The sequence below is a fragment of the Anolis carolinensis genome, unplaced genomic scaffold (genome assembly GCF_035594765.1).
Source record: "Anolis carolinensis isolate JA03-04 unplaced genomic scaffold, rAnoCar3.1.pri scaffold_10, whole genome shotgun sequence".
Taxonomy (NCBI): Eukaryota; Metazoa; Chordata; class Lepidosauria; order Squamata; family Dactyloidae; genus Anolis; species Anolis carolinensis.
The window spans coordinates 25,080,747-25,096,684 of record NW_026943821.1 but is presented as its reverse complement, the minus strand read 5'-3'; the positions used below and the strand labels follow the sequence as shown (position 1 = coordinate 25,096,684).

Here is a 15,938-nt window from a genome sequence, read left to right as displayed (position 1 = left end):
GGTTTTTTTTTTTGGGTTGCTAGGAGACCAAGTTGGAGGAGCTTAGCCTTCTAACTGGCAGCAATTGGATAAAAGCAATTATTCCTCTCTCTCTAATTAGGACTTTATTTTTCTTTTCTTTTTGTTGTATCAACCTAGAGGCGTGGATGATGGGTTGTGTTGTCAAATTTCAAGGTTGGGGGCCCTGTAGTTTTGTTGTTTTGTCCTCTGCCCTGATGCCATCACTCTTTTATATATATAGATAGATTGCTTCCTTCTGGATCCATCCTTTTGGATTGGCTATAGTGAGGAGTTCCAACAGCAACCCGAAGTGAGGGTTGGAGGGCGGCTTTCTTGTACCTGTACCTCTTTGGGGAGGGGCGGGGACTCCGGTGACGCGTTGCGGGCGACGCCGGTTGGCTGGCGGCTCCGCGCAAGCGCAGTCCGTCCCGCGTCGGCCACAGCAGAGCGAGGCTGCGGCGGGAGCGGCGCCCGGGTTCGGCGCTGCCTCCTCGGCCGCCGACAGCGCCGCTCTCTTCCCGGCCAGGCTCGGGCGGCGCCCGCGTGGATGGGATGGAAGCGGGACCCTCGGGAGCAGGTAGGGAAGGCCCCAAAGGAGCCTAAAAAGGGCGGGAAGGGCCCTGAGGGGAGAGCGGCCTGCAGAGGAGTGAGGCGAGGGCCACGGCGGAAGTGGGGTCTGCTTCCGGCCCTGGGGACAAGAAGGAAAAGGCTGAGGGGAAACTTATTTCCATTGGGATTGGCGCTCTAATAGGTTCAAGGCCTCATAGAATCAGAGAGAGACCCGAGGCCGTCCAGTCCAACCCCTTGCAGTGCAGGAAAGGCCCAAACCAAGCTCCCCCGACAGATGGCCATCCCGCCTCTGAGTAAAAGCTCAAAGGAGGAAGTAGGGAAGCTGAGAGGAAAGAAGGGTTAGCCCATGTAGGGGCAAACTTGGGCCCTCCCTCCAGGTGTTTTGGACTTCAACTCCCACCATTCCTAACAGCTTCAGACCCCTTTCTTAATAGTAATAATAATAATAATAATACAGTAGAGTCTCTCTTATCCAAGCTAAACGGGCCGGCAGAACCTTGGATAAGCGAATTTCTTGGATAATAAGGAGGGATTAAGGAAAAGCCTATTAAACATCAAATTAGGTTATGATTTTACAAATTAAGCACCAAAACATCATGTTATTCAACAAATTTGACAGTAAAAGTAGTTCAGTACACAGTAATGTTATGTTGTAATTACTGTATTTACGAATTTAGCACCAAAATATCACGATATATTGAAAACATTGACTACAAAAATGCCTTGGATAATCCAGAACCTTGGATAAGCGAGTCTTGGATAAGTGAGACTCTACTGTAATAATAATAATAATAATAATAATAATAATTTTATTTACATATTGAAAACCGCACTGAGTCCCTTGAGGAGATAAGGCAGTCTATAAAGTTTTTATTATTATTATTATTATTATTATTATTATTATTATTATTATTATTAGAAACACAACAGGATGAGTCCACAGCAGACACTCTGCTAGCTGTTGAATTGGATCACACGTTGGACCCTTCCCAAGTGTCTAGGACTGTGTGATGTATCGGCGAATAATGCGAGCAGATCCCAGTAAGGTGGCCTTCTGCAGCTGGCAGATGGTAATTTTGTCAGCACTGATTGTATTTAAGTGCAGGCCAAGGCCTTTAGGCACTGCACCCAGTGTGCCGATCACCACTGGGACCACCTTGACTGGCTTGTGCCAGAGTCTTTGTAGTTTGATCTTTAAATCCTCACAGCGTGTCAGCTTTTCCAGTTGTTTCTCCTCAATCAATAATAATAATAATAATAATAATTATTATTATTATACCGCTCCATCTCTTTGGGAGGATTCAGGGTGGTTTCCAACATGAACATAAAAAGAACATTCAATTGCCAAAAAAACACCATACAACGAATGTTAAATATTGTAAACATAATAAACAACACCAGAAGAGAGAACCAAAACAATTCTGATAAAAACAGGCATAAAATTACAAATCCAAATCAATATACTCCATCAAGAATTCAAATACCAGGGAGTGGACAAAGTGCACAGCAGGGTCTTAGTTGACAACGGGGGGGCGGGGTGTGTGTGTGTGTGTGTCTAAGGACTAATTTTGCTCAAAAACCTGCAGGAATCACCAGGTTTTCAGTTCCTTGTGGAAAAAGGATAATGTAGGGGCTTGCCTGATCTGTCTGCTTTCAGAGGAATTGAGGAGGGGGCACAAGGGAGTTTTGGCAGCCCCGGGAGATTGGTAAAAGGGCAGTGATCATATGAATTGTGCTCTCTTTGGAAGGAAGGAAAGAAGAGAGGAGGTTGAGAGGAAGGAAGAAAGGAACAATCCAGTAAAAAAAAGGAAGCTGAGTGCTCAAATGTAGTTATGAGGCCCTATTTTAGGGGAGTGTAAGGAACAGGAGCACGTTGGCATGGTTGTAGCCCCCTCCCAAGGCAAAAAAGGCAGAGGGTGAATACAGAGGCCCATAGAACGAAGCCCCCCCCATCCTTTATCTTTGGTTCTGTTGTGTTGGAGAGGGATCACTCTTTGATACATGGAAAGGCCATCTGAGAGATGGATCCCAAGGGGAGAACATGGTTGAGAGACCCGGGATGCAGACGGAGGGGGATCCATCTGTCAAGAGAGGAGGGGGGGGGATGAGGGATAATGGTGGTGCACCAGAGCGCAAGGAAAACCTGGATGGACGGAGGAGACATGAATGGGGAGGAGGTCCAGAGAAAACCAGAATCAGCTCTTAGCAGTGGACTGCAATGGCAAAGCTGGACGTGCTTGGAATGGGAGCCAGCCCGTTGCTCTTATTCCTGGATTCAGATTCGTGGGAACCTTGAGGGAAATATCTTGGGTGCTAAAGCCTGCTTGATTAGGGGACAAAATGGATTGTAGGGCTTGCTGGGTTCTACAGATTGGGTTTCGGGAGACAGTGTTCCTCAAATGACTGATAAGTGTCCAGACTTTTCGCTTGGATGTAAGGATGCACCACATAGTTTGCAAGGGTTTGAGGTGTTGGTGGTAGGGAAACACAGGCAATGCATTCATTCCTGCACCCCTCACCTCCCCCCCCCCCCCCCCATCAGAAGGAAGCTGAGATTTGAGATCTGTGCTGTGAAGCGTGGCTGAAAGGGGAGGGAAGAGAAGGAGAACAGTCCCTTGTTAAGACAAGGGGAGCCGGCAGCAGCTGTGTGGCTGTCCTCCCCCTTTCCTTTCTTTCTCCAGGCAAAGGGGAGCTGTTTGCATTTCTGGTTTAGTGGGTGGGGGGGGGGGGCAGGGGATGCACACCTCAGCAGTTCCCAGTGGCTTTTGTGTTTGCTCTCAAATCCCCTGTCAGCTTAGGGCGACCCCATGGATTTCATTGGGTTTTCTAAGGCAAGCAAGACTCACGGTGTGTCTACGTTTAATGCAGTTTGTCCCCATTTGAACTGCCATGGCTCAGTGCTATAGAATCCTAGGCGCCATCTCTGCCAAAGCGTGTTGGTGCCTGACCAAACAATTCCCCTGAATTTATAGCATTGAAGTGGTGTAAAACTGCATTGATTCTACAGTGTAGATGCACCCACAGAGGTGGTTTTGCCACTTCCTTCCTCTGAAATGTAGGCTATAGCTCTTGGTATTCGTTGGTGATCTCCCATCTAAGTACTAACCAGGACTGACTTCCAAGATCAAACAATTTCTGGTGCCTTTAGGGTATTTAGACCATAAGAGAAATATTCAAACACATCTGTATTGTGTCTTTCTCCCCGCTTTATAGTATAGGTTTAAAAAAAGGTAACAGGGCTTCCCTCACGTATGCCTTTATATGAAGTGCAGTGAATTCCACAAAAATTATATTAAATAAAAAGTTGTTATAAAGGGCCACACACTTCTTTGTTGTTATTTTTTTTACAATTAATCAACACCACTGTTCTCCCTTCTGCCTCAATTCCGGATAAGGAACATCTTGCCTTCAGATTTTATTTAAAATGAATCGTTTCTCCCCTATCTTCATGCTTCCAATTTGATGGGAAAGAGATGTATACACTAGTCTTCTGATGTCTTTCAGATGTGGGTTTTTAATGGTACCTAATGAAATGTTTCCCTGTTATTTTAACTTCCTGCAGAAAGGCTGTTTGCTTAGTAGTTATTAAAATTTAGCAAAATCCCTTGTGGTCTTCCAAGTTGTCCCCCTTTAAGTAGCCCTGTGAGGAGGAATCACTTCTGCATTCAGTGTGTACCAAGGACCCACTGTGCTCATTGGCAATTTCTCATCAGAGGTTTAAATCAAAATCTCATACTTCTCCTGGCCATGTAAAGAAGTACCTCAGATTATGCCAGCGATATTCTGCGTGCATGACACTGCTATGTGCTGCAGCTCTCCGCTACTACAAACTCTAAATTCCTAGACACTAGAAGCATGGAGTTTCCAGGGCTAAAAGTATCCTTATGAAATTATTGCAATTTCACTCACTGCCTTTCCCAACTGTGTAAATAACATGTGGAACTCATGGCCACAAAAAAGGTAATTAAATGCTAAAGGAAGGAATGGAGAAAAAGTGATCCATGGACAGAATAGAGGTTGATGAAAAAAATGGATTGAGCTGGAAAATTGCATCTACAGTAGAGTCTCACTTATCCATTACTCTGACACAAGCTTCACTTATCCAGTGTTCTGTATTATCCAATGCAGCCTGCCTTTTAGTAATCAATGTTTTTGTAGTAAATGTTGCAATGTTTTGGTGCTAAATCGTAAATACAGTAATTACTACATAACACTACTGCGTATTGAACTGCTTTTTCTGTCAATTTGTTGTAAAACATGTTTTGGTGCTTAATTTGTAAAATCATAATGTAATTTTATGTTTAATAGGCTTTTTCTTAATCCCTCCTTATTATCCAACATTTTTGCTTATCCAATGTTCTGCCGGCCCGTTTATGTTGAATAAGTGAGACTCTACTGTACTTGGTCTTTCATCCTGCTTATATCAGTTGCTTCTCGGAGTCTAGACAGCTGCCTTGAACCTTCTAATAAACATGGTCTCCTTCTTCCCTTTCTAACTTGCTCATTCCCCCTCCACATATTTCCTTATCACTGAGCATATGTTGATCATTTAGCAAGGCTTTATAAAACCACATAGAGATTTTGGGAACTATCACAGAAGTTTGACGACATCTATTTTTAACTGTTTTTATCAGTGTTTTCTTGATGCTCAAGTTCCCCTCTAAGTTTAAGATCCTCAGGTGAGGCCCAGCTGGCGGGGACAAGAGGCAGGGCCTTTTCAATAGTGGCTCCCCTCCTATGGAACGCCCTCCCAAGTGAAGTCAGGCAGTCTCACTCCCTCCTATCTTTCCGTAGAAAAGTTAAGACCTGGTTGTGGGACCAGGACTTCGAACAATAACAGCAGAATTAATTATTACTAATTGTGTTGGAACTCAATGAAAGACCCAGTTTTTTAGACTCAGAATGTGCCAATCTGCATATTTATAAGTGTATTTTTATGAATGTCTAATGTAATTAATTTTAATTGAATTGCAATGTATTGTATTATTTTTATATATGTGCTTTTATTGCCAGCCGCCCTGAGTCCCCTCTTGGGTGAGAAGGGCGGGATACAAATGCTGTAATAAATAAATAAATGTGTTACATTTCTCGTGTTAGGTTGAATCAGGTCCTTTGAAATGTACAAAAGCAGCTCACAATTATTCTCAATAGCTGCTCTGGACCTGCACCTGGCAGTTAATCTTTAAATTGGCCGGCTTTGGGGTTCCTTGTCTCAGTAGTTCATCTCTCTGGCTTGCATAATAAGTTTCCAAATGGTAACCATTTTTATGCTCTAAGCTTACCACATCTGTCGTCTTTCTAGCCTGGTAGATAGAGGCGTTGAGCTGTCTGTCTCAAACCCTGAATAGATAAGTAAATGAAGATAGGCAATTAGCATGTTTTCAGTCCAGCTCTTGTTGTAGAAAGAGATTAAAGCAGGCCTACTGCAACTGGCAGGCTTTGCTCAGTATTTGCTTTTGACATGCTTTCCAGCATTTTGTGAGATTTTTAAAGCTAACTTCCAAAGACAGCAACATGAAACAACATCCATGAGAATGATGCCTTTATTGGCCAACCAAAATGCACAAAACACTCCTCCACACAAGCCTTAAAAGCTCCATTGTCATCAGGCAAAATATATTTTTAAAGTATACAGGAGAAGAAAAGAAAAGTGATGGAGTCAGAGACCTACATTTTGTATCCGATGTCATTTCTGTTGTTCCTTTGACCTGGAGGATCTCAATGAATGACAGAAGAAAAAACACCTAGTATAAAATGTTGGCCTATGACTCTAGCACTTTTCTTGCATGGTTTTTAAGATTTTATTTGCCTAATGAAGAAGCCAGTTAAGTTTCAAAGGCTTGCATGTTTTTTGCATTTTGGCTAACCAATAAAAGCATCACTCTTTTGTGCATACTCAAGTCAACATCCTCTTGGTGACATATGCAGACACCTATTGTGTGCGCAAACCCCTTCCAGTTGCCTTTGAGCGATGTGGAAGGACAGAGTAGCCTTAGGCTGGGAAGAAAAAGGACACTGTTTCTTCCATGTTCAAGAGCAACTGGAATTAGCCAAAGGGCATCCCTGCAGTCGGTCAGTGGCTAGTGAGATTGCATGTCCCTGGCAGCCCTCCAGCTATTTTTGCATTTTGGGAAGGCAGCCGGGGAGAGAGAAACGCTTCTGTCATCTCTTGTAAGTCTGCTGGTGGGAGTCTTCTACTCTATGTAGTATTTCACCCAGAGAGTGCCAGTGTGTGGCTTGGCAGAACCTAGATGAGAAAAGAACCTGGCTTTGATCCATTTGTGTAGATGTCTTTTTCTCCTGAGAGCTTGACTTAAAAGCCATCTCCAGGCCTTTGCTGATGACTTCATTTTCTGTGGAGTTCACCTCTCAAAGAGTAGAAGAATCTGTAAGGCCGGGACTTAACTCTTTGAGGTTTTCTTTCATTGCGATACAGTTACGCATATTTTGCCTTTATTTCCCCCCCAGATGGAACAGTACTGGGGGGTGAATCCTGGAACCAAACCCCAGCAGATACTGAGGACCCACTCTAATTACAATTAAAATGCACTTGGTTAAAAATATATAAAAACCTTAACCATTCCAAAAATAGATGCACAGTAATTCAAAACATTTTCTTAGCTCTGTGAAGAATCAGTAACCCCATTGAAAAATGGGGTTACAGCTTCCAGAACCCAGATGCTTCAGTAGTTTGGGACTCAAACTCTGTCCAACCCTCTCCCCCAATATATTAATCCTCCTTTGGGTGGGAAACTTGGCCTCCTCTCCTTTGTGTGCCTTTGGTCCAGTAGATTGAAGAGCAGTGATTAATAGCATGGGTTGCCCATGGACATCTTTTGTATGGGATGTGTGTGTTTCAGCCCCCCTCCCTTTTGGGTGTCCTGTCACTCTGTCTTCCCCCCACATTAATTTATGGGAGCAGCAGGAGAGTGTGTGGGAGAGAAGGCTTGGCTGGAGGTGGCCGTTTATCCTTCCAAACACCATTGATGAAAAGAGACTACCTCTTGCCTCTGTCTGGGATCCTCGGGCATCGTTCGGGCCCCCCTTTCCTCTTTCCCCTTATGTTCAGGGCCCAAGGATTTAAATAGACATGTTAATTTCATGCCTTCCGAAGGGGGCCACCCCCACAAGCAGATGTTGCTCCAGAGCCGGCTGGCAGCTGTGCAGACAAATCCTTTTGTTTAGGATGGGCTTATCCGAAAACAACCTTGATTTCTACCTCCCCCCTCCCCCCCCAAATTGCTTGAAACAGGATGAGCTTCAGGATAGAGGCTGGATTGTCAGCTCTTGTTGGAGCAGACTGTCCCCAGGCAGGGAAAAAACATGTCTGTAATGTCCCCTCCATATCAATAAACATTGTTCAGTTTCATACTTCTCCCTGGATGCTTTATGTTTGATGCAAAAATAAGTTCCCTCAGCCCCCCCCCCCCCAATACAGTCTCCCCTCCTTGTTCCCCTATGGCGAGGCGCAGTCATTTGCATGACAAAGTGGGGACTTAATGCAAGTTTGCCATGGTGAGTGGAGCTATGCAGGCAGAGGCAACCGCCTTGTCTCCAGGCAGAATGGGGCAGCTTTTGATGGAGGGGGTTGGGTTGGGAAATGGAAGGGGGGACTGTCTGGCGGCTCCCCCTGAGCAGTTTTAGTCTAGCTTGTATCTGCAAACCAAAGTTTGAGTGAATTGTGATTTTAGGAGTTGTGTCTCTAAAATATGAGATCCATACATTTGTTGGTAGGACCTCATGAGCCTTAGGGCTTCATTAAGATAGAAATGGCTTGAAGGCACACAACAACAATGTGCCCACCACTGCAGTAGTCATTGCAAGTAAGAAAGGGCAACTAGGCCCATTGGAAGAATGCTGAGAGTGCCAGCTGGCAAATGATTTAACTTTTTCACAGTTACGGTTGTATGTTTTCAAGATGAAGCCTGCAAATATATGTACCAAAAGCCATGAGCTGGGCAAAAGCTGAGAAAGCTTTTCAGTGATTTATTTCCTCCCCTGATTAAGAAAATCTAAAGTAAAATGTGTTAAGCCAAGAGATTAAAAGCATAACATGCAGAGCAAGAGAGAATGCAGATCTGCTCACTTTGCATACTTAATTCATGATGCGGAATTCAACTTGTCTGCTACAGAATTTGGATGATCTCGGGGGTGACTCTTTTTTAAAAATAGGATGTACAAAGTGCAGATAAATTTGATAATGGACTCAAGGGATTGGAACATTGTGCTGTCTGACTTGGTCTGGAAATGTTCAAAATGGGTTGGATTTGGGCCTGTGGGGCATTGCAGCATGGCTGCTGGACTTAATTGAGTTTTGACTTGAAAAGGGCAGTTATATTGAATAGTGTGCCACATGCAGGCATTTTGGAATGAGTGTAAGTGTGTGGATGTGGATATAAACTAGGATCAAGAAACCTAGGGAGCATGGAAACGCAGCAGGAGTCGGAAGGAAGATCTCTGCCTGTTTTGTGATGCCTGGAGTACCACTTTGCCAGCTGGGATGTCGGGGAGGTGTAATTTATGCACTGTGGTCACTCTCTCCTTGCCCTGTGGTTCAGCTGTAATTCTCCAGCCGGGCCCCTTGCGTCGCTCATGGGTAACCGCTTTTCATCTGTGCATTGATTCCTTGACTTCATTAATTAATCTACGAGGCTTTCTAGAGAGAGCTTGGCCACTTTCCGAAGCATTGAGTAAATCTGCATCTGTGTGAAACTCTGCAGCCTCTTGGCAATTCAAACAGCACCCCCCTCTCTTGTGTTTCTTCAGACCTTTTGAATTTTCCAAACTGTCTCTAGCCTGGATTTTTTTTTCTGCAGAGAAGAAGCCACTAATCCCCAGCTTGATCTGGATGCAGGGAGGAGGAGGCGAGGGGGGGGGGAGAGCAAAGGGAAGATGGACTGAAAAGAATGAGCCCTGGGGGGATCTTTGAGAGTTGGGTCCCCATTGTGTCTCCAGCCCACAGCTGCGCCTTGTCCATTCATTTCTGCCCTGCGAACGTGTGCAGTGACGCGGCAGGGACGCTCCCGGAGCCGCCGGTTCTCAGGCTGGCTGTGTTAGGAGTGTAGGGGCTGTTTTTCAGCCTGTGAGCATTTCCAGCCAACGTTGCTGCCAATACAAACCCAAAATATACTAGTACCATACTGATGGACAGGTTTGATTTCCTGTGAGGTCCATTAGATAAAATTTGGTAGTCTTAAAGTGCCTCAAACATTCTCTCTCCTTTTTAAAGTTGTGATTCTGTAAGTAACATCTGGGGCCTGAAAGGTCAATACCAAAGTCTAGTTCTGGTTGATTGCATCTGCTGAGTTGCAAACAATTGCATTCATGAAAACATCTTCCTCCAATCTGGTATTGAGTTGCAACTCCCATCATTCCCTTCTCTTCTGTGCCCACTTGGGGGTGATTTATTAAATGCTTGAGGCCTCTTAGAATGGGCCCATAGCTGCTTGAAAGAGGTGTGTGAGCCTGTTCTTTTTTCAGGGAATGGCATCTGTTGCAGAGAAACATAGCAGTAAATTTTACAGTTGAGTACCACAATAATCCAGAAGCCACATAGTGCAGCATGGCTTGAGATAAGAGGATTCCTTTACTTTCGCTTAAGCGTTGCTCTCGGGCAACGCGGTCAGAGGGCATTTAAGGTGAGATGCAGGACTCAGATGCCAGTCACAAGCTTGGTTTTCCCTGGAACCTTTGTTCACATTATTGTTCATTCACTTTTGGCTGTTGTAGCCCAGCTACAGTTGGATAAGAAGGCTAGCTACATTATTGACTCTTTTTACTATCTCTGCCATACTGTCACTTCTGGGTGGGGAAAAGGCAATGGCCAGGAGGCAGAGTTTGCTCCCTGAGATGGTACTGGCTCTTTCCCCTCTCTGCGACACGATCCTCAACTTATCCATGAGCCACATCAAAATCCATAATTTTGACCCCTAAATCTGCCCTTGACTTATGCACGAGGCCGACTTATACGACTTATAAATAGGTATATACCATATCACCAATGTATGAGGTATATTGGTGATATGCCAAATGTCTGAATACAGCATTCGTTAATATTTCATAAACACTTGATCCAATATTTTAAATAATTTTGTGCATGAAGCAAAGTTTGTGTACACTGAACCATCAGAAAGTGAAGGAGTTACTATCTCAGCCATCCATGTAGATAATTTTGGATTTCAGAGTATTTCTATATAATGGATTCTCAAATGTTCATTTAGATCATATTGTCTTTCCCATATGAAAGAGCTGAGCTATCTGTTCAGGGTGCTGGTTGAAACACTGGCTTGCTCGGGGTTATCTGCCTAAAGCCCAGGCATGTTGACTCAGAAAAAGCCTTCTCCACCACTGAATATATTCAGGATAGTAGCCAGATTGAGGGCAGCAGTTTGGGACTGAAACACATAAATGTGCTTTTCCTGTCCAAACATTCCACTAATGTTTATTAGTCAATCCTCTTCAAGCCAGAGTTTCTGTTCTCAGGCTGGCAGGCCAGTTGCAAACCATGATTTGTTAATTCAGACGTGACGCCGTAGGCAAGCTTCCATAATTCTAATCTTGAACCAAGATCTTATTTTCAGTTACACAGCCCAACCAAATAAATGATCTTGGTGTCTTGGTTTTTTGATCTGTTCCCCGGATTATTTTGGGGCGCTGATTCAGAAAATTGCATTGGCTAGACTGCATCAGCTCTAGTTTCTTAGATATAGTTATTCTGGTTTTTTTATGAGCGAGAAGATGAAGACTGGTAGATGCTTTATATCTGATAGGGGAAAACTGGCACCATTTCTGGAATCAGCAGGCCAAATATACCCAGAAGCAGGGCTAACATTTGAAGCACCAAAATGTGTGTTGACCAGTTTATCTTTCCATCAAGAAGAATGTATGGATGATGATGGACGTGAGTTTTTTTCTTAACATTTTTCAAAGGAGGGAGATGGTTTCAGTGGATGGCTCATTGCCGTTATGAGTGCTGAAGTCTACTAGATTTTATTTGAATTTTTATGATATGATATAATTTAAAAAACAAAGACATGTTCTGAGCGCTGCTGTAGAACATGTCTTTGTTTGGTTATCTTTTCTTCTCCCTCTTCACTCCCCCCCCCCCTCTCAGCTCTGAACCTCCCTCCTTAGAGCTTGTAAATCATACTTCATCCTCGGAGAGTGATTTTGGAAGGTGTCTGTATGGAAACACTGGCTTTGGAGATTGGCCAGGCTCTTTGGAGATGAATGCTGGCCCCTGTATGACCTTGGGAGGGAACTGATTCCAAATTCAGTTCTCTGGGGAAACCAGTGGGTTAAAGGCCAGGGAGGAAGCCGGTGGGATTGATTTGTGTTTGTATGTATAGGTGCCTTCTAGCTGCTGTCGACTTACAATGACCCCATGAATTTCATTGGGTTTTCTTCAGCAAGGAATGCTGAGAGATGGTTTTGTTGATTCCTTCCTCTGTAATATTGCAGAATGAGATCACAGAATGGGTGGTCTCTGTCACTTCAGAGCAGAGGTGGCCACGTTTCTTGTTCCGGTGCTGCCCTTTATAAAATCCCCCAAAATTAAAAAATAAAATAAGCCCATGTCCTTCAGTCTGAGGATAATAGTAAAGTTCGCCCTGAGGAGCAAGATCTCTTCTTGCAAGGCGTTTAAGCAGGAAATCTCGGAGAAAAATAAAAAAGATGCTGCACTGCAGCTGGAAGTGATACATGCCTCTTTGTATTACAGTAAGACCTCCACTTTTGCAGGATTTAGAGGCCCAGGGCCGCTGTAAAAGTGGAAGAACAGCAAATACATTCCCATGAAACTCTAGACTAAACATTTAGGAATTCTGCACTGGCCCACATCCCCTTTTGCCTCCATTTAATCCAGAAACCATTTGAGATTTTGGGTTGAATTCAAGATATTTCCATCACAGTAGATGTCAAGCAGAAGTGCAAATGCCTGGAATAGGAAAGAAGGGACATCCTTTACATCTTGCTTCCCTAGAGATCAGGCTTTGGGGCTGCTTTTCTTTTGGTTCTCACAATTCTTGGGGTCTGTCTGTTGTGTATCTTTGTCCTGAGCTTTTGCCTTCTAATGTAGTTGAACAATACCTTCCTGGCCTTCCAGACCATACGCCTCCAGGTTTTTCGAATCATCGACTTGTGTGCATTCTGTCTGCCTTACTGCAACCTGTAGAGTTGACAGCTCCAAAAATAACCCCAGAGAGGCCTGTCATTGTAATGAAGCTTTCTGGTTGTTATTTCTTAATGCAAATAATTTTTTAAAAAATTGTTGTTATTCTGCAGAATAGCCAGACTCTTTGGGAGGAAGACTAGAGGCGAGGCAGAACTTAAAAAGGTTCCTTTTTCATTGGAATAGAACTCCCCCCACCTTCAGTTCTGCTCCCAGACTCCCTCACCTTGCCTGACCTTGTAATTGTAGACCAAAAATGTATTTCTTCCCCCAAAGATTTGGAACTGCGGAATAAATCTTGATTAAAAGTGTCTCTCTGGAGACACCCAGTGGGAACGTTGCAGCCACAGTGCAGCCTGCTGGATTTAGCTGGAAGTGGACAGCTTGGAGGCAGTTTTGAGGACACCTCTTCCCATTTTTGTTTGCGTATGTGCCTTTTGACTTACGGTGATCCCATTAATTTCTTTAGGCAATGAATCCTTGAAGGTGCTTTTGCTAGTCCCTTCCTCTGAAACATGGTCTATAGCACCTGGGATTTGTTGGTGGTCTCCCATCCAAGTACTAGGCAGGGCTGACCCCACTCAGCATCCCAGTTCAGGCGTGATCTGGTACATTTTGGGTATTTAGGCCTCCTATTTACCTAGCTATAAATCATATTATTTAAGTAGACACACAAAATGGTGCCTTTCCTCTTTCTCCTAATACATATTGGCCTGGTCTGTATATGTAGCCAATTTTTCCTGAAGTACCTTAGTGACTACACAGCTTTATGCACATATGTATAGCTTTGCCCACTTCCTTGGATCACAGTTATTTATGATGCAGAGAATGTTTTGAATTAAATCTGAAAAATCAAATCTGCAAAAGTCAAAACTGCAAATGTGGGGGGATGACAGCAAAATATGTGTAGTGCTGTGAATAGCACTGTGTTTCAATCTCTTCTTCCCGTGTTCTTTTATTCTGTCCAGCAGCTGCTGCCGGTGCTTACCTGCCTCCCCTGCAGCAGGTGTTTCAAGCTCCGCGCCGGCCTGGGATAGGAACCGTTGGGAAGCCCATAAAACTCTTAGCCAATTACTTTGAAGTGGACATCCCCAAGATCGATGTCTACCACTATGAAGTTGATATCAAGCCCGACAAGTGCCCGCGCAGAGTCAACAGGTAAGGCAAGTATTAGTACTTAGCCATTTTACTCCTTGTTCTGCCCCTCCTTGTTCAGGTAGCACAGTGTAATGCTTTAAACATTGGACTACAATTCTAGAGATCAGAATCCGATGCCCTGCTCAGAAATGGAAATTCATTGGGTAACCCTTGGATGAGTCACGCACTTTCATGAATTGAAAACATCTAGAACACATGTCATTTTATGTGGTCCTCCAGATGTTGGACTTACAACTTCTGTGTTCCTCTTTATTAGACATCATGACTAGGGCTGATGACTAGGTATGATTTTGGATACAAGGCTTGTATGTCTAATATCTTTAAAATGTCCTTTAACCTTTCCCCCACCTCAGAGTCACAAGTGCTCTTGGGTTGCAATTCCTATTCTCCCCATTCCGCATGGTAGATAATCAAAAGCAATGGGAGTTGCTGTTCAGTAACTTCTGGAGACCTAAATTGAATGCAAACTAAAGAGCACCAACCACTATATAACACTTACTCTCTGACCATGGAACCAGCGGCCCTCTGAAGGCAACCATGAGGATGATGTGATGGAAATAGGTTTGATACCTCTGGACTAGAAGACAGCCAACAAGAGCAAACAGCCCCCAAAATGGGAGGAAAGCCAGAAATTTCAGACAGAATATGGGCATCACACCATCTTTTCTCCCTTGCTGCACATTGTTGAGAACCCCTCTCCTTCTGAGCACACCTGTTACAGCTATTTTTACCTGTTCTGCTTTGTTAAGAGCAGAGGCATTGCTTGTGGTGGGAGCTGACCCTGCAAGCTGGCAGTCAGACAAGAAGGGAAATGGCTCTTGTAGCATCTTCCTCTCTTCCTTCCGCCGCACCCACACTAGGTCTTCTGTGTCCCTTCTCACCTCGTTTCTCGCCCCCGGCCATGCCTTTGCGGCTCAGGAGATAACTGGGCTTTGGGCTCTTTCACCGGTCAGCTTACATCAGCTGTGCCGTGTTGGCTGTGCTCCCAGACTTTTAAAATAGCTGTCCTTAGACTTTGGGCAATTGTACTGCCTTTTAAACTCTGTTCTTTTTTCATTCTTGGGAGGATAAGAGTGAGAGCGTTTGGTATGAAGACTTTGCAGGGTTTTTTATCCACTTGTCTGTGGAGACATTTAGCACAAGCTCTCTTCACTAATGTACGTCAGCCCTCTATATTCACTGGGGTTAGGGGCACAGGACCCTTGTGAAAGTGAAAAACTGGGAATAAAGATATCTCTCTAGATCTCTCAGTCCTCCAGCATAGAGGATGTTGGCCATAGAGTCACACTGGAGAGTGTGTTACATTTGTTATCAAATCCTCAAAAGTCAAAACCACACGGGGAGGAACTGCAGTATTATAGTTCTAGCGCTCTAGTTACTAGAAAACATATTTCAGACCTTTGAGCTTTCTGCAGACAGTAGACTTGACTTCCGTGTCAACTAGGATCCATTTTTCTTTTATTTCTTTGAGGGCTAGTTGCTCAATGTCCCTTCAGTATTCAGCAGCGGTGTTTAGAAATAATTCAGTACAAATAAATCATTCTGAAAACAATTTGTGCATTTATTATTTTCTATCCCGCCTTTCTCCTGGCTTGGGATTCAAGGTGGCTCGCAACCATTTAAAACAAAGGGCAATTATGAAACAATTAAGAGGGAAGGAAAAATATAATACAAGCAAAGAAATCCAGGCTGCTGTTTCTACCAGAGACCAACGTATAGATATTAGAACTAAGAAGATCCAGATTCACATTCTCATTCACCCTAATCTAGTTTATACATAAAGAGTGGGTTGGTTTTATGTTTGTGGATTTTCAGGATCTTCTGAACAGTTTGCACATAAATAAGGCACGATTGAAGGACTGAGCAAATTCTGTGCCAAGGAATTTCTTCATGTGAGAAAGAAAAAGAGCTTGCAGCCCTTTCTCTTACAAGTCACTCCAGCCTTTATTTCAGAGTGTCGTTTAGGTGCAAAAAGTCATTTTTAGTTGCAGCTGTTAATTTGGAGGCAGAAACATCTGCTCATGTTTCTAAGAGCTAAATA

At 43.9% G+C, this 15,938-nt stretch overlaps 1 protein-coding gene across 3 annotated transcripts in view; it reads left to right on the top strand.

The window, feature by feature from the left end:
- Nucleotides 1–418: 418 nt before the first annotated feature.
- Nucleotides 419–15,938, top strand: part of LOC100556413 (protein argonaute-1) — a 34,499-nt gene continuing 18,979 nt past the window's right edge. The window contains exons 1-2 of one of the 3 annotated variants that reach the window (XM_062962293.1): nucleotides 419–577; nucleotides 13,711–13,897. In XM_062962293.1, the coding sequence (XP_062818363.1) occupies nucleotides 553–577; nucleotides 13,711–13,897 (212 nt within the window). In that variant the 5' untranslated portion in view covers nucleotides 419–552. Of the gene's footprint in view, nucleotides 578–13,707; nucleotides 13,903–15,938 lie in introns of those variants that run through there. The other 2 variants (XM_062962292.1, XM_008120670.3) reach the window with 2 other exon arrangements.